General features: G+C 46.2%; 1 protein-coding gene across 2 annotated transcripts in view; it reads left to right on the top strand.

The window, feature by feature from the left end:
* The window catches only part of SFXN5 (sideroflexin 5), a 97,048-nt gene that overhangs the window by 21,711 nt on the left and 47,441 nt on the right, over positions 1-27,896 (top strand). For both annotated transcript variants that reach the window (XM_065836714.2, XM_071808433.1), the window contains exons 4-9: positions 13,568-13,594; positions 14,614-14,668; positions 16,936-16,961; positions 21,020-21,073; positions 24,160-24,216; positions 25,075-25,140. In XM_065836714.2, coding sequence (XP_065692786.2) covers positions 13,568-13,594; positions 14,614-14,668; positions 16,936-16,961; positions 21,020-21,073; positions 24,160-24,216; positions 25,075-25,140 — 285 coding nt within the window. The remainder of the gene's footprint in view (positions 1-13,567; positions 13,595-14,613; positions 14,669-16,935; positions 16,962-21,019; positions 21,074-24,159; positions 24,217-25,074; positions 25,141-27,896) is intronic.

The following is a 27,896-nucleotide window of genomic DNA, read 5'->3' as shown; positions in this document are numbered from 1 at the left end:
TTGGTTAATTCAGAGGGGTTGTTGTAGTTTTGCTGACTGTAGGATAAAGTAGCTCTCCCAGCAGGAGACTGGGGTGGAATTGCAGCATGTGCTCGTTATTTAACTGTGCTTTGCTGTATTAATTAAACCAAACTGAAGGACAGGGAGAGGTGAGTAAGCGCTGGGTGGATCCCACCAAGGCTGTGGGGCTGGAATGTTCACCTAGGGAACTGTGACCCCTCTAAAAAGGGTGAGCACAGAATCGTAAATCATCCATTCTGTGATTCTACCTGTGTGAAAAAGGGCTTTCATTAAATGCCAGATATATACGGCTGTGTCTCATTAATTACTGGTGTGTTTGCAGAACACACCATGTGCTGGTTGGTTGCGTCAGGGGAGGGGAAACATCTTGCTTGCCTAGAAACCACCTCAAATTTTCTATTAGTGAATGAAAGATGCCTGGGCAACGCATTTTTGCTTTCCTCCAGCTATGTTTTACCATTTTGATGGCTTCTAGGTGGGCTCTGGTTACGAGGCATTAATAATTAGCCATTGTTCTAGTGCTAGTTCAGGAAAGGGCCTGGATGGTGAAGTGCCCACTTGATGTTGGAATAAAAGACTGAGCCCTCTGATGTTTTACGTGGCCGATAACTGAGTGTCGCACACACCTCTTGATGCACTGATGGCAGAAGACCAGCAGATGAGAGGTAATTTGATTTTTTGGCTGATTTTTATTGTTTTAACCCCTCTCGTGTTCTCTGTGACCAACAAGTGTATGCTGGAGGAGGGACTTGTCTCATCTGTTGTTGTAACGTAATTATATCCAAGAGAGGCTAATTCATTATTATTACTCATCAGAAAGGCTGGAGAGAGCTTTGTGTGATGCTGAAGTGAGAAGTGCTCAACTTGGTCGTCTTTGTCAAAGAGCTGATTCAGGTTGGATTGGTAGAGCTTCTTAGAGATAGAATCGTTGAATAGAATCATTTTGGTTGGAGAAGATATCTAAGATCATCAAGTCCAACCATTCCCCCACCCCTGGCATTGCCCCATGTCCTGAGAACCTCATGTCCGTCTGTCCAACCCTCCAGGGATGGTGACTCCAGCACTGCCCTGGGCAGCCTGTTCCAATGCCCCACAGCCCTTTGGGGAAGAAACTGTTCCCAGATCCAACCTCAACCTCCCCTGGCCCAACTTGAGGCCGTTTCCTCTGCTCCTGACGCTTGTTCCTTGGGAGAAGAGCCAGGCTCTTCTCGATGACAACCAATGACAAGGGGCAATGGGTTCAAGCTGGAACACAAGAGGTTCCACTTAAATTTGAGAAGAAACTTGTTCCTGGTGAGGGTGTCAGAGCCTGGCCCAGGCTGCCCAGGGAGGTTGTGGAGTCTCCTTCTCTGCAGACATTCAAACCCGCCTGGACACCTTCCTGTGGAACCTCAGCTGCGTGTTCCTGCTCCGTGGGGGGATTGCACTGGATGAGCTTTCCAGGGCCCTTCCACCCCTGACACTCTGGGATTCTGTGAAGAAACCAACCAAGACGCAATTGCTGCCCTTGTAACCTGGACTGCGTAGAAGAGATTCCTGGATGGTCTTCTAGGCTTTATAATCAGAATTAAAATCATGATCACCTTAGAAACCTTTAAAAATAGCAGCTTGGGCAGAGTTTTAATGCATCGGCTTTCTAAGAACCCAACACCCCCCCCAAATATCGTCTTCGAGATCAAGAAGACAAGTTGTTTTGACAGAGTTGTGTCACTAATCTCCCGGCTGATCCACTTCTGTGGTGCGGCGTGTTTGACAGTGTTCGAATCCCTTTTTTCTTCTCCTCATTCAGAAATCCGTGGTTCTCATGAGGGATGGCAGGCAGAGCTGGAAGCATCACAACAGCTCAGCACAATCTATATCGCTCGCTGAAATGGTTTCACCACATGAAAAATGGAAAATATAAAAGCCTAGAGCTATGAAACGTCAAGTGTCTCCTCCACACTTATCTTCTTGACAGGGTTCCTGCAGAACGAGTCTTTCTCTTCTGCATTTTCAGAGCAGATTTTTCAAAATGAGCTGAAATGGAACAATGATGGACTATGTAAAGAAGAAAAAAACCCTAAAGAGGCATAATCTTCTAAAGAAATAAATCTCTGAAGAGCCATAATCGTACTTTGTTCCAGTTCCCCATGACCATTTCCAAGCTGATTTCCAGAATGAATGTGGCTTGGCTCCAGTTATGAGATGGTTCTTGGGTACCAGTGCTGCCAACACCTACATCTCTTCCACTTTCAGGTCTCTTGTGCTCATCCAGCAGCTCCTCTTGAATTTCACCACTCGGGAAAACGACAATTAACTCAAGGTGGTAAAAACCCATTTCTTGGGCGTCATTAGCAAAAACGAAGAATCGATCTCTCAGCTGTCAATAGCTGCTCGCCTGCTGATAGCTTTTTATTGAGGGAAACGAGAGGGGCTTTTCCTACATTAGAAAAATGTTTTAAAAACATGATTTTTGTCATGGGTGCGTCAATTATGTGCTCGGCAAAGCAGAGAACAAATAACTGCTTGATAAGGATTTATTCAGTGCTGTGTATTTGAGCAAGAAAACGTGTTCCAAACTCAACTTTTTGGCTTTGCTTATTTACTCGAATTTTCCTTTGCGTGTTTGAGAGGCAGATGTGGTTTTCATTAGATATGAAGATGTCATTTTTATTAGATATGAAGCTGACTGGCTCAAATTCCACTTATTAAAACACCACCAACCAAAACCACTCCGTATGGTGGAGATACCCTATACTGTAATTAAGCTCCCTCTCTGACTGCCTTTTAGAATTTCATAATTTTTCTCAAAATAACAAGATATTCTTGGTAGTGGGACCATTCGGGGTGTATTTCTGGTGTCTTGGTTGTTAGGGTTAGATATTTTATAATAACGTGCTTGGAGAACAAATGCTCTAAAGGCTTTGGGGAGGTTTGGTGTCCTGGTGTGGGACTGGGGTGGTTGTGTTGAACTCCAGAAGTGTTTGTTGGACTTAGTGCCATGATCTGGTCAATGGACTGGAGCTGGACCAAGGGTTGGACTGGATGAGCTCTGAGGGCTTTTCCAACCCAGTCCATTCTGGGGTTCTGTGAAGAAATGACTCTTTCTTGTAATGATTTACATGTACAAAACTGCTGTGAAAACTTGAAGAGAAGGGGTGAGCTTAGTAAAGTTCCTCTTGCTCGGTTCCGTTTGGCAACCTCGTCCGTCCGTGTCCGTCCCTTGAGGGTAAGTGTGTTTGAAGCACTCATGTCATCTCATGGCTCATGTCCCCGTGTGTCTTCCTGTCCCAGAGAAGCCAGAAACCAGTAGGATCCTTAAAAAGAGAGAAATAAGGGAATGCGTAGGATTCATGTTGATAGTAGAAACTGGTTCAGTTGTCATTTATGTCCCGTCTTTTCCAGCTCCATAGCTACTTGACCGTCCCTGTGCTGGGCACTGGGGAGGCCCAACCTCGAATCCTGGGGGCAGTTTTGGGCTCCTCACGCCAAGAAAGGCCTCGAGGTGCTGGAGTGAGAGAAGGGAACGGAGCTGGTGAGGGGCTGCAGCACAAGTGTGATGGGAGCGGCTGAGGGAGCTGGGGGGTTCAGCTGGAGAACAGGAGCTGAGGGGAGACCTTCTGATCTCTGAACTGCCTGAAAGGAGCTTGGAGCCAGGGGGGTCGGGCTCTGCTCCCCAGGAACAAGCGCCAGGAGCAGAGGAAACGGCCTCAAGTTGTGCCAGGGGAGGTTGAGGTTGGATGTGGGGAACAATTTCTTCCCCAAAGGGCTGTGGGGCATTGGAACAGGCTGCCCAGGGCAGTGCTGGAGTCACCATCCCTGGAGGGCTGGACAGACGGACATGAGGTTCTCAGGGACATAGGGCAGTGCCAGGGGTGGCTTATGGTTGGACTCCATGATCTTGAAGGGTCTCTTCCAACCAAAATGATGCTATGATTCTACTGTTGTATTATTGCCCTCCTAGGAGGATTCCTTCCTCTTGTTCATATACTCTTTGCACTTCATGCTCCTCACTCAGTGCTCTCTCCTTATACTTAAGCCACCTCTTTGACTTCCATCCCTTACCATTTTTACTGATGGTTTCCACGGGCGGCTCCCGGGGTTGGCAGAATCCGGCCCTTCGCACGCAGCTCCGGTTCTTGGTGCGACGCGCGAGCGCGCAGGTGAAAAGGACACACACGGGTGCACCGGGAGCCAATTTGCAGCAGAAGGTATAGACTAACGTATCCAATTCTAAACAGGGCAGGCAATTCCCCAAACTGCGTCCTGGAGGGAATCTCCGCTGGAGGAAAAAGGTTTCATTTGAGGGAATACTTGTATAAAAACAGGGGTGGTGACATATCAGCCTGATAAATAAGGGTGACAAACCGGCTTGCTTAAAAACAGATGTTTTCTTAGGAGCGTTGATGCTAAGGTTTAGGCTTAAACCAAAAGGCTGAACCAACTGCAGGGTGTAATGATGTGGCTTTTGTCCTTTATCCTCAGGCTTCTTCCCCTAATTCTGCAGCCTTATGTCCTGTGTGTGTTTGAGTCCCTTTCCCAACCTGCCCAACAGACCAGCACAGATTGGAGGAACAGATTGACGCTGGCATGTCAGCAGTGGTAAAAGTTAAAGAGAAGCGGTACTCAGCGGCTACCAGACACAGAGAGATGGAAATCACTCCCGTTTTACAACACAGCTGCTTTTTTTACTGGGATTTTTGTGCTCGGCGCTGCAGAAAAGCCCTTTGAAAGGCTGATGAATGTTGGATGTTGGTGTTCAGGCACCAAAGACCTGCCTTGGAAAGACTGTAGTAAGGTGTTAGAGTTGGGGAGATTTAATTATGAACTTCATATTGCTCTTATCTTCCAGCTTTTCCCCAAAATGCCTGATATATTTATATTCTTAGCTAGGATTCCCTGCAATAATTCTATGCTTGAACTACACGGCTTGCATGCCCAGCAAAACGGCTCCTTTGTGTTGTGCACTGAATCATTTTTGCCATTGAAACTGGGGTAGAAATCGCTCCTATCAACCTAGTATAATTTGTTAATCAGCTTAGTAATGTTGCAAATATTGAGGAGCTGCAACCTAGGCTGATATTTGGATTGATATTTGATATTTGGATTGATAGTAAAAATTTGGAGCAATATCAGGCTGATGAGCAGGTTAGGACCGGGGTCCTGCTTTGCCCCATTTGTAGATTCACACCACTTTGTCCTAAAAATTTAGTGTCTACACAAGAAGTAGAATTCACTCGGAGAAATACAGTGATGAAGGGTGATTGTCCTCGTCTTCCTCCCCTCTGTCCTTCGGTCCTGATCTCTGGCTCGTACCCTGGCTTCTCCCCATGGTCCTGCCAGCAGAGAGAGGTAAAGAGCCACCGAACAGCAGGAGTGTCTGAGCAAGGACTCTCACCAGTGAGTGATGCTTTTTTCTGTGCAAGCTTTTGATTTGTAATGCCACTAAGAGGTTTAAAAACCCAGATAATCAACTAAATGCCTTCTACGCACACGGCCGTTAGTCTTGCGGTGATGCCTCCGTCCTTTAACGCGCACCCGCGATAAAGATGGTACCCGTTAAATTCATCGTTCCTTGAACTTTGGGTGTGAACTGGTGCAAATTTGTTCCGTGCCCGGATTATTGGAAGGGGAAGTGTGATGCCATGGCAGCGTGAGCAGCTCGGCGCTGCCTCCTCTCCTCCCGGCCATGTGTTCCCACCTCCTTGCTGGCACAGCTGGTTCAGAGAGCTGATTTAATATAATACAAACTGCAACTCCCCCCACTCCCCAAATGCTTTGGTTTTGTTGGACTTGAGCAGCTCTCTGTATTATTTTTTGGCTGCTCTCTGTTGCCTGGAATGAGCGAACACCTGAGATGGGGAGGGATGATGGGACCATAAACATCAACCAGCTCGAGCTGCTGCAGATAAACCGGTGATACAGGTAGGAAATGAATCCAAGTCTCTTAAGACCAAGACTAAACACCTCAAGCTGTGGATCACTTGCCGACTGAAATCCTCGCGGCTCTGAGACACCAGGTATTTAGATTTTTGATCCATCTGGATCTTTGCTATAGGATCAGAGGCTAATCCAGTTTGGAGGAGACCTCAGGAGGTCATTTAGTCCGACATAGGTCCCTAGATTTATCTGTCTGTTCATTTAACTGCATGTTGACTTACAGGTGTGTGTATATCTGTTAGAAATTAGGATAGCAATGAGACGTCTCTATTACCCCATTTCATACCCTTAGAAACTCCACCCTGAAAGCTTCCCCCCTTCTGCACAAGGAGGAGAAGTAAAAATAATAAGAAAAAATAAACAGAACAATTAAAAATAAATGGAAATGGAAGTGTCGTGAGAGGGTAAAAGAGAAAACGCAGCTTTTTGAGCTTGTCCCTTGGAGACAGACACTCGCCGTTCTCCCTGCAGCCCCTTCCCGCGCGTTGGCGGAGCACGAACCGCCGCGTGTCACTTGTGACTTCTCACTCCCCAGCCTTTCCAAATGCGGGTTTTTTGGCAACTCGCTGTTTTGAAACTGTTTCATTTCTTCCCCATTAGTATCAGTGAAGTGCAAAGAGGCTCACCGGCTTAATGGGCATGTATTTATTACTGTGTGCTGCCTTCAATCATGTTAGCAGCGGGAAGAGCCGCTCACGCTGTCCCAGACACAGCAGAGAACAATGAATCTATCAGAGTCTAAACAGCATCCCTTTTGGAGAATAATAGCTTTTCTTAACAGTGTTGATGAAGAGCGAAGAGGTCCATTTGCAGTAAACTGTATTGTTTTTTTCCCCCCTCCGGTCTCTCGCAGAATAGGATAAAATGTAGATAAAATGTAGATCTATCGCTTGTCCTGCTGCTTCCTTTTCCTGGCCAGAAAGTGGCCTGGTTGCTGCTCCAAGGGCTGAGCTTGGACCTTCTCTCTTCTGTGATCCTTGTGACGCTAAGTTGGGTCAAACATTTTAGGCATCGTTTCCAGCCTATCAGAGGAAAAAAGGCACCCAGGGAGCTTGAGCAGCAGGTTAACGCACCTTAAATAAACCACACTAAAAGCTACTTTGGTTGCTCTTACTCTGTTACAAACCCACTTCGCTTCATCTCGTCATTTGAGGATTAAGAGAGTCTATCCGAATTCATGCCTAGATTACCAATCAGATTAGATTCGCAAGCTCCGTGTGGCTAAAATAAGCTGAAACAGATCTGATCTCGAGCAACCTAGTTGGATTAGCAAGGCTGCTTTCCAAAGCTGGACTTTAAGCCATGTAATGGCATCTAAGTCCTCCTCCAACCCTGGTGCAAGTCATGGTTTTCTGAGAGCGCTTCTTACTCTGCTCAAGTTTTTCCAGTAGAATGCTGGGAGGATTAATTAATTAATGTTTATTGGCTGCTGCGAAGCTGCAAAGTGTTATTTAAGTGCTATATTTTTATATGAGTTGGGACTTGATTCTGTTTCCACCTCCACTTGGGGGTGTGTCTGTGTAAATCTGTGTATTGCTCTGGAACTGCTCGTGGTTTCCAGTATCTTGAGCTATCTCAGCCCATGCTCTACAACATCTGGATTCCTCTGAAGGTCCTGCAGGTGGGCAGCAGCTCCTGACACTGTGATCAACGATGCTGAAGATGGGGCAGGAGTTTTCCATTGGCATCCGAGAGGGGCGGTGGCTTCTGGTGCAGATATCCTTTGTGATTCATCCCATGCATTGGGTCATTTGAGCTTTATCTCCTTCAAGCTCAAACCTTTTTAATGTAAAGATTATTAGGAGCAGGGCTAAAATAGGTACATTGGGGAGATTTCCTATTGAGGAGGAAGTGTAGGTGGTGGTTTATGTTAGAATCATGGAATCATTTTGGTTGGAAAAGCCCCTCAAGACCATCAAGTCCAACCATAACCCACCCTGGCACTGCCCCATGTCCCTGAGAGCCTCATCTCTGTGTATTTTAAACCCCTCCAGGGATGGTGACTCCAGCACTGCCCTGGGCAGCCTGTTCCAATGTTATCCTGTTTTCCATGTCCATTAGTAAAGCCAGACATCAGGTTTAACATCTATTAGAAGGTAGATTTAGGCACATCAGCCAGGCTTGCAGACATTCGGGTGACATTAAACGTGCCACCAAAAGCTCTGGGATTCCACCACTGTAAATCTCTAAGTCTTGCTTAATGCATCCAGCTTGTGGTGTGCATTTGTCTCTGTGCTAAATATCGCTTTTCAAGAAGTGGGATTTTGGGACATAAGCTGGAGAGAAGTGGGAGAAAGCCACGTGAAGCATGAGCGATCGCACTCGTGGGGGAGAGCGAAGCAGAACGCGTGGTAGCTCTGTCGAGTTGCACCCAGCTGCCTCGTGTTTGGCTCTGGTGTTTAGTTTTAGTGAAATATTAGCAATAGATTCCTTATGTCTTTCCGTGTCACCTGCTGAGAGGTTCTGGGGATGCTCCCTGGAGTGGACTGGCCACTGTAAATGCATTTAATCACTAGGAAGGCAGTATGGATAAATACGGTGCTGGAAGAGATGGTGATGTGTTGGGGAGCGTGACGCTGTGGGCACTTGGGAGATCTTATTAATGTTCAGGAGATATTATTCATGCTTATAAATATCTCCAGGGTGGGTGTCAGAGGATGGACCAGACTCTGTTCAGTGGTGCCCAATGACAGGATGAGGGGCAACGGGCACAGACTGAAACACAGGAGGTTCCATCTCAATATGAGGAGAAACTTCTTCACTTTGAGGTGCCAGAGCCTGGCCCAGGCTGCCCAGAGAGGTTGTGGAGGCTCCTTCTCTGAGACATTCAAACCCGCCTGGACCGACCTGTGTGATCTGCTCTGGTGACCCTGCGTGAGCAGGTGGGTTGGACTGGGTGATCTCCAGAGGTCCCTTCAACCCCAGCCAGGCTGGGATTCTGTGATCTTCATCCATAACCATGTAAACTTAAAAGCAATTAAAAAAACTCGGAAGCATAGGGAAATACAAGTGAAATAATATCAATGAGAACCTCTTGATGGACCTCCTATTTCAGCAAGTGGTTCTTCAGCAGTGAGTCCATGGAAGGACATTCTTCTCCATCTGTTGGAGACTCTACCTTCTCCCCAGGACTGTGAGGAGCGGTTTCAAATGGAAATGTCCTGGCAAAAGGGATTGTGCGGGTTTTCTAGTATACTTAACCTTATAATGAAGATTAATATGAGCTAAATCTGCTGACGAGGTGTGCTGGAGCTGCTGAGCGCTTCTGGTTCCAGCTGGTGGCCCTGGAGAAGGACCAGATCTGCTCAGCTCTGTTTGTGGAAGATCTATTTGGAACAGGCATAGTGCTTAAATCTGGGATTCCTGAATGTCCTGACGTAAAATCTTCAACTTTCATCAAATTCCCACCGGAATCCAAAGAAGCCATATTTTTGCAAGCCGGGTTGAGGTTGGAACGACCTACAGGTGCTTGGTGCTTTGGGATGTTTTGACATCTTGAGCCAAACCCAGTTTGAGCCAGAACTCATCATGTAGGTCCCATCTTAAAGTCGACAGAGAGAAGCAAACACAGCTGGAGTGCAGGCTGGGAATATTCCGTGAGTTGAATTCCCCATTTGCTGCCCACTGGTATAAAATAAATCCAGACAATTTGCTGCAGGAGGTATTTATTATGTTGTAAACGTGTTAGGGGGGATGAGTCCCACCTCCCGTGTCTTTCTCTGGCCACTTGACTCCCAGTTAAGGGATCTAAAATGAAATTAAACCTTGTTCAGAGTCACCACTGTCACTTGACACCGATGTGATGCCAGATCCCTGTTGCTGGACTCAAGTGTTCCACAGCGAATTTTCCAAGCACAAAAAGTTATGCTTTTTGAGCAAGGTTTTATATATATGTATATATATATTTTTTTTCCTTCTGACTTTGTGTTATTTAAACAACTGGGATTATTGGAAAGCACATCTGGATTTGGAGGGTCTCCCTCCAAATGGCCACACACATAGAATCATAGGATGGTTTGGGTTGGAAGGGACCTTGAAGATCATCCAGTCCAACCCCTGCGTGGGCAGGGACACCTTCCACTGGCCCAGGTTGCTCAAATGAAGATCTTGTGGCAATTTGACGTACTAGAAGTTCAAGTTTGCTTCGGAGCGATGAGTAATGCTTAAATCTCCTTGCCAGCCTTGGTTTTCAGGTAGTGTGTGTTCAGAATTGTTCTGTCTCCAATGGCAATGTAAATTTGCATCACTTCTTCCTCGGAATGAGCTTTGCTGCATCGCACGTTCTGCTCCTGACACACAATATTTGGAATTCGGTGTGGGACAGATCATCTGAGCTTTGCTTTAATAAACCTTGCGACTCCCAGAGTGTGATATTACTGGCAATTGCCGCTGGGGCGCAAACTCCAGGTTGCTACCTTATTAAAATCAATATTTCGATGGTGGAGTCACCGTCCCTGGAGGGTTGGACACACGGAGATGAGGTTCTGAGCTTTAGCGGTGGACTTGGCAGTGTTAATGTAAGGACTTGATGATCCTAAAGGTCTTTTCCAACCAAACCAATTCTGTAAAATCTCATCCATGAGTCCAGTGCCCTGAAATGCTGGTGCTGGGAGCACCTGCGAATGGTCCTGGAGCCCATTCCTCCATGGCCATGAAGGACATTTCTGTGGTCTCTCCTGGTAGAAGGTTGCGATGGCCACCGGCTGGAGAAACTTGTCCATCCTTGCATGCTTAGCTTACTGGGTGGAGAGTGGATATGAATATATATATATACACGTGGATATGGAAGGTGGAAGTGGTGGAGTCACCATCCCTGGAGGTGTTTAAAAGACATATATAGATGAGGTTCTTAGGGGGATGGTTTAGTGCTCGAGTTAGGTTATGGTTGGACTTGATGATCTTAAGGGTCTTTTCCAAGCAAAATGATTCTATGTTAACATTTCTCCAACTCTCCTGCCCTCTTGTCCTTCAAGCTGCTTTGGTGTAAACCCATTGATGAGCAGGTTTGGTTCTTGCACCCAAATTTAAATGGTGGAAAACCTCCTATTATGGAGCTTTGAGGCAATAATATACAGCAAAGCTGCTGCAAAGGATTAAATGTGTGAGATTAGATATTATTAACAGTTTCTTCCCTGGAGGGGTTGAACAGACGGAGGTGAGGTTCTCAGGACATGGTGCAGTGCTAGGGTGGGTTATGGTTGGACTCCATGATCTTGAGGGTCTTTTCCAACCAAAATGAGTCTATGATTCTATGAAGATCATCTGTTCAGGAGACCCACCCAGTGTCGAGTAACTATATTTAGAGACCATGGACCTAAATCAAACACAAGTTGAGCACGAATCTGGAGTCATTCCATGTGCTCCGCTTCGGATTCGCGCTCGTGTAAATGAGATCAAAATCCGGCTGTTCCTGGGGGGTGGCCGGAGAGAACGTGAATGAAATCCCGGCAGAAATAGAGCTGTGCTGTGCAAAACCAGCCCCCCGGCTGGCACCGCGCGGCGCAGAACCGGAGCCACTGGAAAACGCTGCAGACAGCAAATGAATTAGAGGAGGGAAAAAATAAGAAGTGAAAATGAGCTGGCAGAATCTTGAGGTGACTCATCAGGTGCATCTTGTGAAGTCTCTTCCCGAGAAGTAATGAAATCGCGTGTTCTAACAATATTTGCACTGCAGCGGGAAGATGCATAAATATTGGGATCAATTAATGAAATTAGATAATTTGACCAAAAAAGCCATAGCGCTGGCGCAGAAAGCATCCCTCTTCCTTTTTGCTTGCAGTTGGAGAGGAAAATCCCATGGGTTTGTTTTATATCTAAGATACACGAGACCTGGGCAGCCACGGGGTTACTGGGACGCTTGGGACCTTCACCCCATGGAAGTTCTTGAGCTGCTGGGTCCCTCAGCTTCTGGTTTTTGACTGTAAAATGGGGAATTGTGATTTTTTTACGAAGGTTTTTCTTCAGGAAAGAGCCCTGGGGGTTTGAGCATCAACCCGTGATATTTAGATATTCCAGTAATTTGTCTCATGCTGTGGAGTTCGCCACGGAGCTTCAGTTCTGGAGTGAGAGCTGAATTTGGAGTGAAATCCAAGTAGCTGGTATCAGTGGGTCAATAGACGCAGTTTACAATAGAATAATTACCTTATTCCAGCAATATTTTAATGCATTTATATTTGGGGAGGGCGCTAAACCTCAGGTGAAGAAGAATCGCAGAACGAGGCTTAATTTATACCATAATAATGAGAAAATCTGAAGCGCAGATGCTCGGGTCACAGAACATTTGCAGGGCGCTCAGGTCGGCGTTTCGGTGGATAATCCCGAGCTCTCCAAGCCAAAATCTTCTCGCTGTCTCGGGGTTTATCAACAGAGCAGAACTCACCAGGTTATCGTACCCTTGGGTTGGCACCGGCACAGCTCTTGTTGGAATAATTTGTCTGGTTTTTGGCGTCCTCCATCCAAGAGGATGTTGACAAATTGGAAAGATATAAAAGAGCCACGAGGGTGGTTAAAAGATTGGCAAACGCGCCGTGCCAATGAAACAGCCAGTCTCCTGGCTCGGATTAATGTTATATATATATATTTTTATGCTTGAAGCAGAGGTTAAAGGGTGATTTAGCAGCTCCGGGTACCTGCGTGAAGCACAAAACTAGGCGGTGCTGGAGATTGTCACACACAGGTGACACAAACCGGTGCCTGGAAGTTGAAGCCAGGCTTGAGTTCTTCATAGGAAAAGCGATTGATCTGTTGGGATATTTTACAGGAATCCTGTTTTTTCATCCTTCTCTAGGATTAGGTGCATCAAAAAGTTTTGGTTGGGGTTTTTTTGGGTTGTATATTATTATATGTTATTTTAGATTGTATATTATAATTTGTGTTTGGGTGTAATTCATGGCTCTGGCTTTACTAAGCAGGGGTCAAACTGGGGGTTTCTGAAGCTTCCAGAGCATTTCTTGATGTTAAGCGTCTTCTCTTTGACTCCACCTGCGCCTCACGTGTGACGTTTGGTCCTCGGTGCCCATCCATCTCCACTCTCCGCACCCGATTTGAGCCGAATTACAGGCAGTAAATAAAAACAGGCGCTCGTCAGGGTTTTAAATGAGATTTTTCCTCTTCGCCGGTGTTTTTCAGAGCGCTTCCCTCACGATAAATGAAAAGCGATGGTGGTTTATTCTGCACACAGGTTTTATGGGGATACTGCTGGGGTTTCCCTGCAGGGTTTGCTCCATCTTTGTGCCCCAAAACCCCTCGATTTCCACAAGAAGCTCCTCCAAGGGGTGGCTGTGCTAAATTTACCTCGAGATCTGTGTGCGGCAGGGTTACCGAGATAATCCTCGGTTTTAAAGCTTCTATAGCAGAGCGTCAGGTCTGACTCTTGTTATTCTTTCCTATTACTTGATATAAAACAGAATATTTTCTGTGCCTCGCTGGCCTTCCTGGCCATGCAGATCAGAAGGAGCTCGGGGTGTGTAAAGGATCTTTAAACACATTTAAATGCAGCGAATGAGCCCGTTTTAAATCAATCCCTCGCGTTCGGTTACTACAGCAGCTAAAAGATGAATATTGGAGGTTCAGTATAAACCACACTGCTCATTTGTTTTAAATGCAATGTTCTCTTATTTTTTTCTAGCTGTGGGGAGCTCAGAAAATAAAGCAGGTAATCCTCTTTTTTTTATATATTTCATTATTGTTTTCACCTATTGCTGCTTTTTTATCCCTTTTTGCTAAGCGATGCCGTCCCCTCCATTATTGCCTTTGCCACTCGCTGTTCTGTCTTGCCACAGAAATGGAAATGCAGGGAATGCCGTTGCCACCAAAAAGTCTGATTTCTTTCTTTCTTTGTTTTTTGTATTTATGTATTTTGATGCTTTCACGTTCTCCTCCCTGTCGGCTCCAGAGATTTCTTGTCTCCAGTCTTTTGAAAACACTTGGACAGTTCTTTGGGAAGGCTCATGACTTGGGGTTGGGTTTTTCAGCCCCAACCAGTTAATACCTGGGCAACCCCCATTGTGAAAAATGGGTACAAATGGGCCAAGGGAGCTTTGTTGGTGGTTTATTTGTCAAATAAATGTAGGATTTTCATGGAGGTTGGGCCGTCCGCAGCCACCGGTGTTGGCTGAGAACCGGCGGATACACATAAAGGTGAATTTTCCAGCAAATCCGGTGGCACGTGAGGGGGTTTTATTCGGGTGATGTTTTATCCCTGCACCTTTTTTATCCCAATTCAGCCGGATCTTGAAGCATCATTTCAAGCCTATGACTTGGTTCACAGGGCAGGGTTTCAGCCTGGACATTAATCTGCACCTCGATGGAGATGCTGAAGAGGCAGGGATGGAAAACAAGTCTTCCTTTTCCCCCTTAAATCTGTATTTCCCCGCCGGGGTTGAGGTGCAGCACATTATTGTACCAAGGAAATGGCGCTTTCTATATTATTTACTAAATTATTTACTTCGAAATTATTAACTTACGCTATATTATTTAAGGAGGGGGTAAGCGGCGGTAGGAGGAGGTTTTGAGGAGCAAATAGTTGCCTTTGGTCAAGCTGCAAAATCAAAGCGGGTGCCAAGATGCCTGAATTCCCCCATATTCTCTGCTATAAAATGTATTTTTAGAGCTTTTGCTGCATTTCGCCAATGGTTGTTGTGCCATCACGGTGTCTCTTTGACTGTCTTCCAGGCCATCATCCACCCCGACACAAACGAGACCATCTTCATGCCTTTCCGAATGTCAGGTACAGTTTGTCCCCATCGGACAAGTGTTAGTTTTACTGTGAATTTGTACAATTTTTGTGTGTGTGTGTGTCATGTGTTTCAATTGTATCTTGCAAACATTTAGACCAAGATCACAAAGTCATTCAAACGCCAAAATCCCTTTGCAGATGAGGAGAATTAGGATCCTAAATGCCTATGATCTGGTGCTTAATATTTCCCGTTCCTTCAGATATTTTAATGTGAACTCAAGCAAATGTCTTTTGGGGCATTTTTGAGGTATATCTGTCATTATAACGGGCACAGCTCTGCTGGGGATTGACCAGCAGCTCTCTTGAGGAGGCAAATGCAGCCTTAGGCCTTTCCCAAAGGATCTATTTAAATAAATAAGACCTTTCCCATATTTTTTGGGGGGCGAATATCTTCACCTGAATGCTGGGCACAGTGGAAAAATAACAGGGTTGGTTCCCCAGTTCTTTGAAGGAGGATGATGTTGAGGGTGAAAAACCAGAACCCATTCCTTTGCTCTCTTCTTACATATATATATAGATATAGGTATTTAATTTTTCTTTCTCTCGGGTCTTTTCCCCTTCCCGACTGTAAATTGGATCCACGATGCTTAATTCAGTAATATTGGTAAAATGCTCTGAGACCTTCTAGTGGAAATCACAGAGATGAATTATAATTAGCACAAAAATTGGCAGACGTAGCAGGGGGAAAATGTGAAGCATTTGATTTCTGTGGCTCTCAGCAAGATTTAGGGTAAAGGCTTATCTCTAATATAGAGACCTTTAACTTACATCTATGATTCAAATAGTCCCATTCTCCTCCAAAATGCAAATATGCTTCCTTTGGCTTATGCCTTATTCTTTTTTCTAATGACCTAGAAATAAATGAGCTCTTCTGGTGTAAAATCACTAGAGGAGAAGTTGATAAAGCAGATGGTGAAAGAGGGAGGTCCCAGTGCTGGTGGCATCATCCTGTTCCTAAACTGGCCTGGGCTCTGCAGCTTCTTAGGTGGCTTGATGAGCATCTTCACCGTGTCATCCTGGTGGGACCAGGCCCAACAAGGGGCACGAAGAGCTGGAGGGTTTTCTCCAGGGAGGTTGTGGGAGGGTCTGATGAGCAACAGAACTGGCAGGAGGGAGGGAACAGATTGTGTGACTGAGCTGGGGAAGGGGGGCAGGAGCTCCCCCCGTTCCGTGGCAGCGAGACACTGGGTCAGCTCAGTCAGCACCACCGGATCCAGCTCCTCCTGGATGGACCGAGCGGCTCCTGCTCTGAACTGGGATCCAAGAAGTATTCATAGAATCATAGAATCGTTCTGGTTGGGAGAGACACTCAGGGTCATCAAATCCAACCGTTCCTCCACCCCTGTCCCTGCCCCATGTCCTGAGAACCTCATGTCCGTCTGTCCAACCCTCCAGGGATGGTGACTCCAGCACTGCCCTGGGCAGCCTGTTCCAATGCCCCACAGCCCTTTGGGGAAGAAATTGTTCCCAGATCCAACCTCAACCTCCCCTGGCGCAACTTGAGGCCGTTTCCTCTGCTCCTGGCGCTTGTTCCTGGGGAGCAGAGCCCGACCCCCCTGGCTCCAAGCTCCTTTCAGGCAGTTCAGAGATCAGAAGGTCTCCCCTCAGCTCCCGTTCTCCAGCTGAACCCCCAGCTCCCTCAGCCGCTCCCATCACACTTGTGCTCCAGCCCCTCACCAGCTCCGTTCCCTTCTCTCCACTCCCTTCTGCTCATCTGGGTTTTTGCTGGAGGCCCAGTCCAACTCCACAACACGATGCCCTCTGAAGTTCTAACACCACATACTGGCACAGACTGGTTTTACTGGAGTAACCTTTAGAATCAATCACAGAATCATTTTGGTTGGAAAAGACCTTTAAGCTCGTTGAGTCCAACCATTAACCCACCCCTGGCACTGCCCCATGTCCCTGAGAACCTCATGTCCGCATCTGTTCAACCCCTCCAGGAATGGTGACTCCACCGCTTTAGAGTCTCGGTGTTAAAAGTTTTAGGGAAACTCTTAGGCCACAACCCAAGAAAAGCAAATAGAGGATGGGAAGGAGATACCGGGCAAAAGTCAGGAGGTTGCTCTGGGCAGCGCTTGGTGCATCAGGTGTAGGTCCACAGATGTCCCCGTGGTGGTCCAGAGCTACTGGAATTGACTGCAACCCCTCACACCAGCTGTGGCTTCTACCCTAAACATGTACATGTCCTAGATGTGATTTTTTTTCCATCCCAAACTGCGTATTAAAATGCCTGCATCTCTTTTATTTTCTAATAGGTTACATTCCGTTTGGAACACCCATCGTAAGTATTTTATGTCTCTTCCCTGCTTTGTTTGCAAGTACCAAGAAATCAAATTCCCCCTTATCTCCTCATGACACGTTCACAGGGGGGTCCCACCTTGCCCATCGCACTTTAGCAAGGGCTTCATTGTGTCAAACCTGCCCTGTGGATGTTGTGCTCAAGGTTATTTATCTATTTAATATCTATTTAACATCTATTTAACATCTATTTAACATCCATTTAACATCATTCACCCACCCCCCTGCAACATCTTCAGCTTTATCTTTCCCTTCTGGAAAGGGAAGACGGAGATGAGCTCATTGCCTGCAAAATGCAACTTCTGCAACTCTCCAGAATTCATCTTTGGACACTTTTTTTTGGTTGCATTTGCATGTTTTCTGAGTTGTTTCCTGAATATGTGACAAGCTGGTGTCGTGCGCTCTCGTCTCGATTAATTAAAGCAACGAGTGCTTTCCGTGGGGTTATTGCTAAGGGTGGTTTTCGTTTGTACTTGTTATTGCGAAATTTATAAGTGTTTGTGTGCTCTCGATAGCAAAAACCAAGAGGGAGGTAATTCTGCTTCACTGAAAGCTCAGCTCATCTTCGGCAGCAATTAATTAACCCCGTTTTGTGAATGGGGAAACTGAGGCACAGACTTTTCCCCAGATGGCCCAAAGTTGGTGCTAGAAGGTAGATGGTCCTCCAAACCACTAATCCTTTGTTCTACTTGTTAAATCACTTGTATTAAAATGATTGAAGGAGCAAAATCTGCTGAATTTAGTTTTCCTGAACCCAGTGGACCGTGGCACAAGGTCTTGCTCAAAGGTGACGATTTTTCCCCAAAGGGAGCGAGAGCGGGGTTGCAAACACCCAAACCCAGAAGTTATTGTGGCTCTTACTATTTGTTGTCACGCGTAAAGGTTTGGTGGTGACTTTCTGTGGGGCATTTTAAAAGAAAAGGTTAAACAAAAACGAGTTAACGATCAACTTGACAATGAAATCGGCCCAAATCCAGAGCTGTCAGAGGAGCCGAGAGCTGTCAGATGAGCCCCATTTCATAGCTGCAAAGGATAAACTGGAACCTCTTGTCATTTAAAAAAAAAAAAAACCCCAAACGTTTCAAATGTTAAAATTAAAATGTAACATTTATGCCAATCGATCTGTGAAATTTAGTGACAAAATTGGCAGCCTGCTCCAGCATAAAAACAGTTTTGAGGCTTGCGTTTCGCAGAGGGGGATGGGGTTTCCTCAAGAGAGGCGCAATAGGCCCGGGTGGGCCCGGGCCTGGCTCAACGTACCAGGCCGACCCTCAAACCCGCGCTAATTGTCCTGCTTAATTAAACACCTTCCATAGATTCTGTCAGAAACGTGGCCGTATTATGTATTAATGAGTTTAATGTCTATCAGTCAATACATGATGTTGCATATATATATATATATATAGGGGGTTTTTTATCCCCCTGTAGCTAATGCAAAATAATTCAGCGTGGTTTAGCTCCTTGTGGAAAAGATGAAGGTCTTGCTGCAAACAGTGATTTCTTTTCTGGCCGGACACAACCAAATCTGGTTACTTTTTCCCAGGGTTAGCCTCTGTTTATGGTTCGACCCCAGAACTGGTTGAGGCGGTGAAACGAGGGACGGGACGGACGTTGTTTAATTGTTTCGGCAAATCCAGCCGCTCGTGTTCTCTCTTTGCTATAGGGGTGAGATGTGCAGGGCGGCTGCTGGGCTGGAACCTTTTACCCTAGAGTTACATTTTATCCCAAGGATTAAAAGCTCCAAGGAGTAAGATTTACCTACATTTAGGAAATTCAACCCAAAACCTGGGCAGAGAGGAGGGAGCAGAAGCCGTTCTGCCATTCCCAGCTGCCACCCACAGGTTAAACACCTTATTTTTCACAACCATTTAAAAATGAGGGTTCTCGTTGAGGTTTCTAAGTGCATGGAGAAGACCCAGATATTAATATGGGGTTGGAGATGACACAAGGCAGAATTTGGGGCTTGCAAGAGGAGAACTTGTCATACAAAGACACCCCGAGGCTGCTCAGAGCCCACACGTGGCCCAGCTTTAGTCCTGGTTTTGCGGCCACAAAGGGCCATTCGTACCCCATCAACAATTAAATTTTGTAGCTGGTACTTTTCTAGTCTTTAAAAGCTTCTTCTTTTTTTTTTTAATTTTGTTTTCCTTCTTAGTTATTTTTTCCCCTGACAGTAATTAAAAGTGAAACTGTACATTTCTTGACAGACTCTTGCACATATGGAGAGTTTGCATTTAAACGTGCCTCTTTCAGTCATACAGATTTTGGGTGCTCTTTTTTATTTATTTATTTTCCCTCTTTAACTTTTTATCTGTGTTGGTTTTTATTGGGCGCTCAGCTTCAGCTGACAATGTAAAGTGGCTGCCCGGAGTCCTCCCTCTCCTCCAGAGCCTCATTAGCCCCATGGTTTAAGGGTTTAAGTCGGGCCTGGGGTGAGGAGGTTCATCGCCTCTTGGAATTCGTTTGGCTAAGACCGGCGACGGATTAATTAATGACAAGCTCCGCATATTGAATGGAAGCGGTAAATTAGTGGGACTTGCACAGATTGGCGCTCGGCCAGCGCACAGAGTCACTGGAGAACTTCGCGAAGGGCTGTGGGAGGAAAAGCTGGAGGAGGAGGAGGAGAAAGGGAAGAAGACGTAAATGAAATCAGGCCTCCCAACCCTATTACCCTTTTGTTTGTTGTGATTTCTCTCTTCTGTCCTTAAGCGTGGAAGTTGCCTCCTCCTCAACTGATGCTGCTGCAGATGTGAGGTTGTTTGGTCTTTATACTCTTAACAAAGATGCGAGTGTGATTTAGCAACAACAGGACCATCTTCTTCAGAAACCATCAGATGTTGGAGGCACAGGAGGGGAGAAAATGTCAGTGATGTTAGGAAATATCTCAAATTGCCAGTTTCTTACCCAAGAACTCATCTCCCTGGCCTTGTTTGTTGGGTTTGTTGTTGGGAGTCCTGTTGCATCCCTTTCCTTTTCTTTAACTTCTTAAGTCTTTAAGAAGAAAGACTGATAGAAAAACAAGGTGGGGAAGAGTCTGGTGGTGCTGGATCTGTGTAAGGGATGGGTTCTTTAAAAAATTACAGAGCCTGTGCCTATGGGGTATATTAAGACATCATAGAATCATCAAATCAGAGAATTGGTTGGGTTGAAGGGACCTTCCCAGCTCCCCCAGTGCCCCCCTGCCATGAGCAGGGACATCTTCACCAGCTCAGGTTGCTCAGAGCCCCGTCCAGCCTGGCCTGGGATGTCTCCAGGGATGGTTCAGCCACCACCTCTCTGGCCAACCTGGACCACCCTGGGATGTTCCAAGGATCCCAAGTAGGCAACATACCCGTGTGTGGCCTCGGGTGCTGTGATGGGTGACCTTGCAAAGCCTGTGACATCTCACGTTCACACAGCATCTGACCAGATGTGCTGGGACAAACACCCGTCAGCCTCTGGGAGACAACAATCATCAGCCTGAGCTTGTAACCCAAGCAGGAGTTTTCGCAGCTCAGAGGATGACACATCAACAATTCTCTTAAAACAAAATTCCAGCTCCCAAACAGGAGCACATGTGCTTCCAGGTGGCACTCCTGTCTTCAGATGTTCAAATACAGAGTTCTTTCTTGTGCTTGAAACAGTCAACGTGCCAAAGGAAAATAAGAAAACCCCCCTTCCTTGCCAATTGTAACAACTTTAAACTCCTGCAGTCGTGCAGTGTTTGTGTTATCCTCCAGAAATACCTGGAGTAAATAATTGATTGTATTTTAATGAAGTATTCTCTGGGCAGTATCTACTGCCAGACTCTTTTTCTAGGTGGGCTACAAGCAATAATTAAAGATGCAAAGCTTTCATGGGAAGCTATGTTACCCATTTCACCATTGGAAAACTGGGAGACAATAGGCTGAAGGGAAATTCAATAACAACAATGAAATAAAGCCATAAGTGAAGACCGTTTATTCAAGTCATTAGAAAGATCTTGCTGTTTGCATGCCTAGAAGAGCACCGAGAGCAAACCAACCATGCGTTTACTAACAAGCAAAATCTCTTCTGCTGCAGGTTGTTGGTCTTCTCCTGCCCAACCAGACGCTGGCGTCCACTGTGTTTTGGCAGGTAACCCTCATCTAAACGGGTGGAGAATGGGATGGGAAGGAAAGCAGCAGTTGACTCGTGTCCAGAGGACAAATGGACGCACATGGCGTTTCTGCGCTGGCAGTGCTTCAGTTAACGGGGAGATGATGTGGTTTGATATAATTAGGGAAAGGTTTGGTAGGTCTGAAAGAGGCTGTAAGCAAATTATTGGGTCTACTTTCCAGTGCCTGGCTATTTATGCCATGGCAAGGGAGATGCAAAATAGCCCAAGATCTCAAAATCAGCTTTTTGAACCCATTTTGTACAGGTCTAAAAGATAGAATCATAGGATCATTTTGGTTGGAAAAGACCCTCATGATCATTGAGATCAACCATAACCCACCCCTGGCACTGCCCCATGTCCTGAGAACCTCATCTCTGTCTGTTCAACCCCCCAGGGATGGTGACTGCACCTGGGCAGCCTGTTCCAATGTTATCCCATTTTCCATATTCATTGATAAAGCCAGACATCAGATTAAATATATATTTGCAGGTAGGGTTATGCACATCAACAAGGTTTACAGACTTTGAGGTGACATGAGATGTGGGACCAAAGGGCCCGTGCCCAGGGATTTTTGGAATAGCTGTGCAAGGATCTTTGCATTCAATGCATTATAGGGGTTTGGGGTAAAAAAATGTGTGTCTAGAGAGGTGTTGGTGTTATTTCCCATGAAATTTTGGGAATTTAGAGCGAAGGGAGGAAGCGTGCACGTGAATGAGTTTGATCCATAGTAAACACCCCGCTTCAGTATAATTTCAGCACTAACTGAAATGCAAAACCAAGTTACTTTCAGACTTATTTTTAGTTGTGAATGTCTTTTTATTGTCTACAGTGTAAGTGATGATAGGGAATTATGCTGTTAAGAAATATTGAAGCAGAATGGATCTGCCTGGTATGTTGGAAAGACTGCAGAACCGAGATTATATCAGTATGTGCCAGCAACGTGTGGTTTGGTGGATTTAGCTGTGAGTTGTGGCTGTGTTTACCTGCTGGGAGTGGGATAATGGCTGGAGACACCTGTGGTCTTGTATTATTTACTAGTTACCAAGTTATCCTTTTTACATTTGTTATGTTTCCAAGTATTTTCTCCTGACTGCCGTGCTTTGAAGAATACGTACTTCAAACCTGGGATGAACACGTTAAATGTTCCGTGTAGATGAAGTTCTTAGGGACATGGCTTAGAGGTGGACTTGACAGTGTTGGGTTAACAGTTTGATTCGATCATCTTGAAGGTCTTTTCCAACCAAAATGATTCTATGATTCTATATTTTCGAAGGCAACTTGCCTCACCTGTTTTTAGACGTCTGCGATGGGAAGAGTTGGCTTTTGGAGAAGTGATTCTTGCACAAATGAGGAACAAGCCAGCCTGGATGATGGGCTTACGTTGGGTTTCTTGTCGATGGCTTCCACGAGGGGCTTCTGTTCCCACCATCATGGGGTAGCTGGGAGAAGCTTTCAACTTTAAAAGGGTGGAATAATCCTCTTAAACCTAGAAAGGATGCTTCAAATGCAGAACCCAAATGAGCCTGCTCAAGAGGGAGGTTGTAGCAGGCAAGTCCAGCAATCAAAGCCCACCTGGGCCACTGCTACTTGACAAGCGGTTCTCAAACTCTTCACCGTGATGGGCACATGGGTCACCTCTCCGAAAAACGCAAGTAGGAGGAGTAACAACCTAGAGAGTTGTCACCCAAAAAACCTAAGAAGGTGTCAAGCAGCCACCTGGGAAGATGACGGAGTCAAGAAATGCGTGGTGGAGGTGTCTTCAACCTAGAGATGGCTTAAACTCTAGATTAAGGACAGTATCAGAGCGGTATGTCTACATGTCTCTGAAAGTGAGATTTGTCCGGGTAAATAGTGTAGGATTTAGGGACGATGCATCTTACTGCAGTAACAGACACTGGGTCTTATAGGAGCAGCACTGTGCGGTGAAGCAGTTGTTGCTGATGCCCAAAGTGTACGTGTCTCAGGTTGGGTCTGACCTGGGCCTGTGGAGCTGCTGAGGTAGAAGATGAGCTGTGGGGTTAACAAAAACCAAACCAAAGACAAACAACCCCAAATGAAAACAAAAGACCAAAAAAAATCCCCCCATTCGGAAAACTGCGGCAGATTTCCAGCACATATTGGCAAGCTGACTTTGTAATTTTTTTGGTAAATTTTGACTTAAAGAAAACTAAAAAGGTTTCCTAGGTCCACAGTTCCAGGCTAGAGAGCTGGTCAGCAGGAGGAAGCTGCTCTTGGGCTGTGAACTTGGCAATGACTGGGCTGATCCCCATGTTTTAGTGCCTTGTTTTCCTCAGCCTCGCTTCTTTTCTCCTCCATCTTAGTCCTGGCCACAACTGGAGAGGATCCCGGTTCTGACACCCTCTGAACTGGGAACATGGCTTTTTGGGGACGGAAATGACCATTTTTTTTCACGTTGCCAGCACTTGTGTGGGGAAAACCCTTCAGGAATTGGTGCTACCCATCCCCAGCTGCCACCTTTCTACTTTGGTGACAAGTCCTGCTCTAAAAGAAACACCAGTTTAGTGGTGTCTGTATCCATAAGATGGTCCAGCTGCGCATCTCCTGTGATCCCCTGTTTGAGAACCATGGAGCTTAATTAATGACTGATGAGGTGGCTGCTGGACTTACTGCTACATCTCAACAGCTGTATGGATTTGGTGCTGATGAAAATAAAACCCAATAGCACCGAGGTGTCGTGTGGAGGTGGGTTGGGCCAGGAGAAGAGTTGGTTGTCAAGTGTACAGGGAAGTAGAATTGTCCTCCAGGTGCCTTGGGATCGCTGTCCCTCACTTTGAGGGACATTAAATCACAGAATGTTAGGGATTAGAAGGGACCTCAGAAGATCATCTAGATCAGGGACATCTTCACCCAGCTCAGGTTGCTCAGAGCCCCATCCAGCTTGATGTAGGACATGCAGGAACCTTTGGAAAGAGGTGACAAGTTGCAAGCCCATCCAAAGGGGGATGAATTTTCCTGTGGTGCTCTCTTATTTATAGGTATTTTTTTTTTAATGTTATTTTGGTGAAGTTATGTTTAAGCCTCTCTCTTCTTGTTTCCTCCCCAGTGGTTGAATCAGAGCCACAATGCCTGCGTCAACTATGCAAACCGCAACGCGACAAAGGTGAGGAGACCCAACATATGCGGTGCTTGCAGCGCGTAAGGTCTGTTTTGACACGAAAACATAAGTCTGGTCTCTTCGCTGTTAATAGATATTCCGGAGTCGGCACTGTGATGGATTTATACATTGGCCATTCTCCTGTGTGCACTTCCATTTTAATCCTCAGCCATGAATGGTAGGAGGATCTCAAAATGACTCGAGGGACATGGGTAACGCTCAATGCCTTTGAGCCGAGCCAGTGTATAGTTCTAACTGGTCTGAAATGGTTTAATAATGAGCACCAAGCAAAGTGGTATCTGGGTTTTTGGACAGCAGAAGGCAGCTCCATGGTCACATTGCCGTCTCTTGAGGACTTCAGATTTCCCACCAGCAGTGGTGGTGGAGGTGCTGGGGCTGTTCCTGGTACCCCATCGCCTCAGCCTCCCATCATCCCATGTCGGGATGTGGGAAGCTCAAGATGGGGAGTTGGAAACCATCCAGCTCATGAAGATAACATTTCAAAGACAAATATTTAATGTGGAGAGTATGGGGTCCATCACTAGTGTATAAAACCACCAATTTTGTACCATTTGCTCGATTTCATTCACATACTTCTTCCTTTGAGCTGCTATTATTATAATTTTCTGATGCCAATTAATTTTCCATTCCCTTTAACCTTGCTCACGAGGCCACGATTTGCCTTGCTTTTGCCGCTGCTAGATGACAGACCATGTGTCACAGAACAATATGACAAAACTAAACCTGTCTCTGGTTTAAAACAAATAAAACGAAGACAAAACAAACAAACAAAAACCCCCTTGGTTGCATTTTAATAACCAGAAGTTTGTTTATTAAAAATATGTTTTGTTTTTCTTTCCAAAGCCTTCTCCGACGTCCAAGTTCATCCAGGGCTACTTGGGAGCTGTCATAAGTGCTGTCTCAATAGCAGTGGGTAACGCTTTATATCTCTATATTTCCCTGCTAAGTAACTGCTCCCTTCCAGTAGTACTGCAGAGCTTTTGAGATGTTTGTTTGAATTGCCAAGCGTGTTTCTCTTTTAATTGACAGAATTCAGTCTCCAGAACCAGAAAATATTTTAACCATGAGGTGTCTCTGTCCGTGCATGCCCAAAATTTCCAGCAGATTGCTCCTGCTGATCTGCATCAGCACTAGTTCTTTGATATATATATGGAATTATATTGGATCGGCACTAGCGTGGCCAGCAGGACCAGGGCAGTGACCTTGCCTCAACGTGCTGGCATTTAAAACACAGCCAGGCAAGCGGCGTTTGGGGAGGGTTCCAGGAACCACCTTCCCCTGCCTCTGTCAACAGAAAAAACCCTTCAGGCCGTCAACCAGGCAGTTGTCCCGTCCTCTGCTTTTTATGTCTTGTGGATAACCCGTTTTCCGCACCTCTGCCACCAGCTGTAGATCTGGGGTCACAACAACCCCGTGAAATGCTACAGGTTTGGGGAACAGCGTCTGGAAAGCTGCCTGGAGGAAAAGGACCAGGGGGTGATGGTTGACAGTGGCTGAACGTGAGCCAATGTGTGCCCAGGTGGCCAAAAAGGCCAAAAGCATCCTGGCTGGTACCAGCACTGGGGAGGCCAAACTGGAATCCTGTGTTTGGTTTTGGGCCCCTCACACCAAGAAAGGCCTTGAGGTGCTGGAGCAAGTGGAGAGGAGGGAACGGAGCTGGTGAGGGGCTGGAGCACAAGTGTGATGGGAGCGGCTGAGGGACCTGGGGGTTCAGCTGGAGAACAGGAGCTGAGGGGAGACCTTCTGATCTCTGAACTGCCTGAAAGGAGCTTGGAGCCAGGGGGGTCGGGCTCTGCTCCCCAGGAACAAGCGCCAGGAGCAGAGGAAACGGCCTCAAGTTGCGCCAGGGGAGGCTGAGGTTGGGTCTGGGAACAATTTCTTCCCCAAAGGGCTGTGGGGCATTGGAACAGGCTGCCCAGGGCAGTGCTGGAGTCACCATCCCTGGAGGGCTGGACAGACGGACATGAGGCTCTCAGGGACACGGGGCAGTGCCAGGGGTGGATTATGGTTGGACTCAATGATCTTGAGGGTCTTTTCCAACCAAAACAATTCAGTTATTCTGTGGACACTTTCTCCTTCCTGATGTTGGGGATCTGCTTCTGAATCAGAGCGTGCTGTGGTGCTTATGGTGTGTGAAAAGGAGACATAATCACCATGCACCGATGTCCTCGTGTAGACGAGGCGGTGTGGCCGTTACTGATGTGTGTGTCACCGCAGAATTGCTTGTGTGCTGATAATCCCCAGCACTTCTTACTGCAGCTCGATTCCCGATGCAGAGCAGCCTTGAGAAAACCCTGCAGAGCAGGGAGTGCTTTTTATATTGTAAATATCTGATTTAATAACCAGCATCTCCCCGAACGTTTATTATTATTTTTTTAAATCATGATGGCAAATAATATAGCGATAGCCCTGAGGTTCGTTACCTTGGGTTGTAAGGCCTCGGCCCTCGATAACTCATCTCTGCTGTCAGTTAGCGACAAATCACCTCTCAGTGTGAGCCCATTAGGACCAGATGACCTGAAAACAAGTGCCGCTGCCCCCGGTGCTCTACAGAGACCCCATATTAATTAAAACGAGCCCCTTCCATGTTTGTAGTTGGCAAACGACGCGGGGAGAGAGCTCGGGAAACCACAGGCCAGTTGACTTGTGATTGAGCTTCCCATCGGCTTCACCCTCCGTGTCGTTATCTGACGAGAGGGACGAACAAATTGCTTTCCCCCGCGTGCAGAAGAGCAGATTTTGGCTTTGTGCTTCTTGCAATTAAACAGGAAGCCTTAGCGAATCTTTGCAAACAACCTGATTCTCTTCACATTTTAGAGAGAGAGGAGTTGCTGTCGGAGGGAGGCAGCGCTTCTCTCTCACATCCATCTGCAGCCCTTCAGGGTGAGTTTTTTTGGGAAATCGGTATTTTTTGAAATATATTTTTCATTATTTCAATATTTTTTTCCCCAATATTCCTTTATTTTCCCCACCTACCCCCAGCCCAACCCAATTCACAGCTTCAGGCAAGGAAATCCTTGCCATGTCCCCAACGTTCTCTCATCTCCATGCAGTGCTCGGGTGAATCCGTCGCTTGAAGTAAGGCTGGCAAAGGCATCACAAGGGTTAATTTTTCAGGCTGAGTGTGAGAAAAGAGGTGAAAAGGCCGAGATAAGGGGTTTCTTCCACCTCTAACTCCTTACGTGACACTTGTGCACCGGCTTTTCCTCCACACGAGCGTGCGACGGCTCCGAGCTTCGCTTGCGACGGACAATATGTTCAGAGGAGCCTGATTACCGCTAAGTAACCTGGATTTCTGCTTCTCCTTCTGTGATTGCCGTTTATTTTTATCATGTTCTCCACACACCAGCCTCCTTCCTGCCTTTTCTTCTGATCGCTCTTGTTTTACTGCTTTTCCCAGCGCTGAGCACTGATTTCTTAATATTTTATTCTAGGCGATTGAGTGGATTCCTGTGCTTAGACCTTGTTTTCCGCTATCTGGCTGCTGTTCATGGCGGTGGTGTGCGAAGTGCAATTAATGCCAGCTGGTTTTCCTAAGCAAGGCAAACAAAGGCAAAGAGTAGTAAAAAGACTTGAGAAAGACCAAGCGTATTTTAATTCGTATTTTATTTTTCCCTTGAATATTCTAGTGCCAAGAGCTTTACTGATTGGAGGGCTTGTAATCA

This window comes from Patagioenas fasciata, chromosome 4, assembly GCF_037038585.1.
Source record: "Patagioenas fasciata isolate bPatFas1 chromosome 4, bPatFas1.hap1, whole genome shotgun sequence".
NCBI lineage: Eukaryota > Metazoa > Chordata > Aves > Columbiformes > Columbidae > Patagioenas > Patagioenas fasciata.
This window is presented reverse-complemented; position numbering and strand designations above follow the sequence as displayed.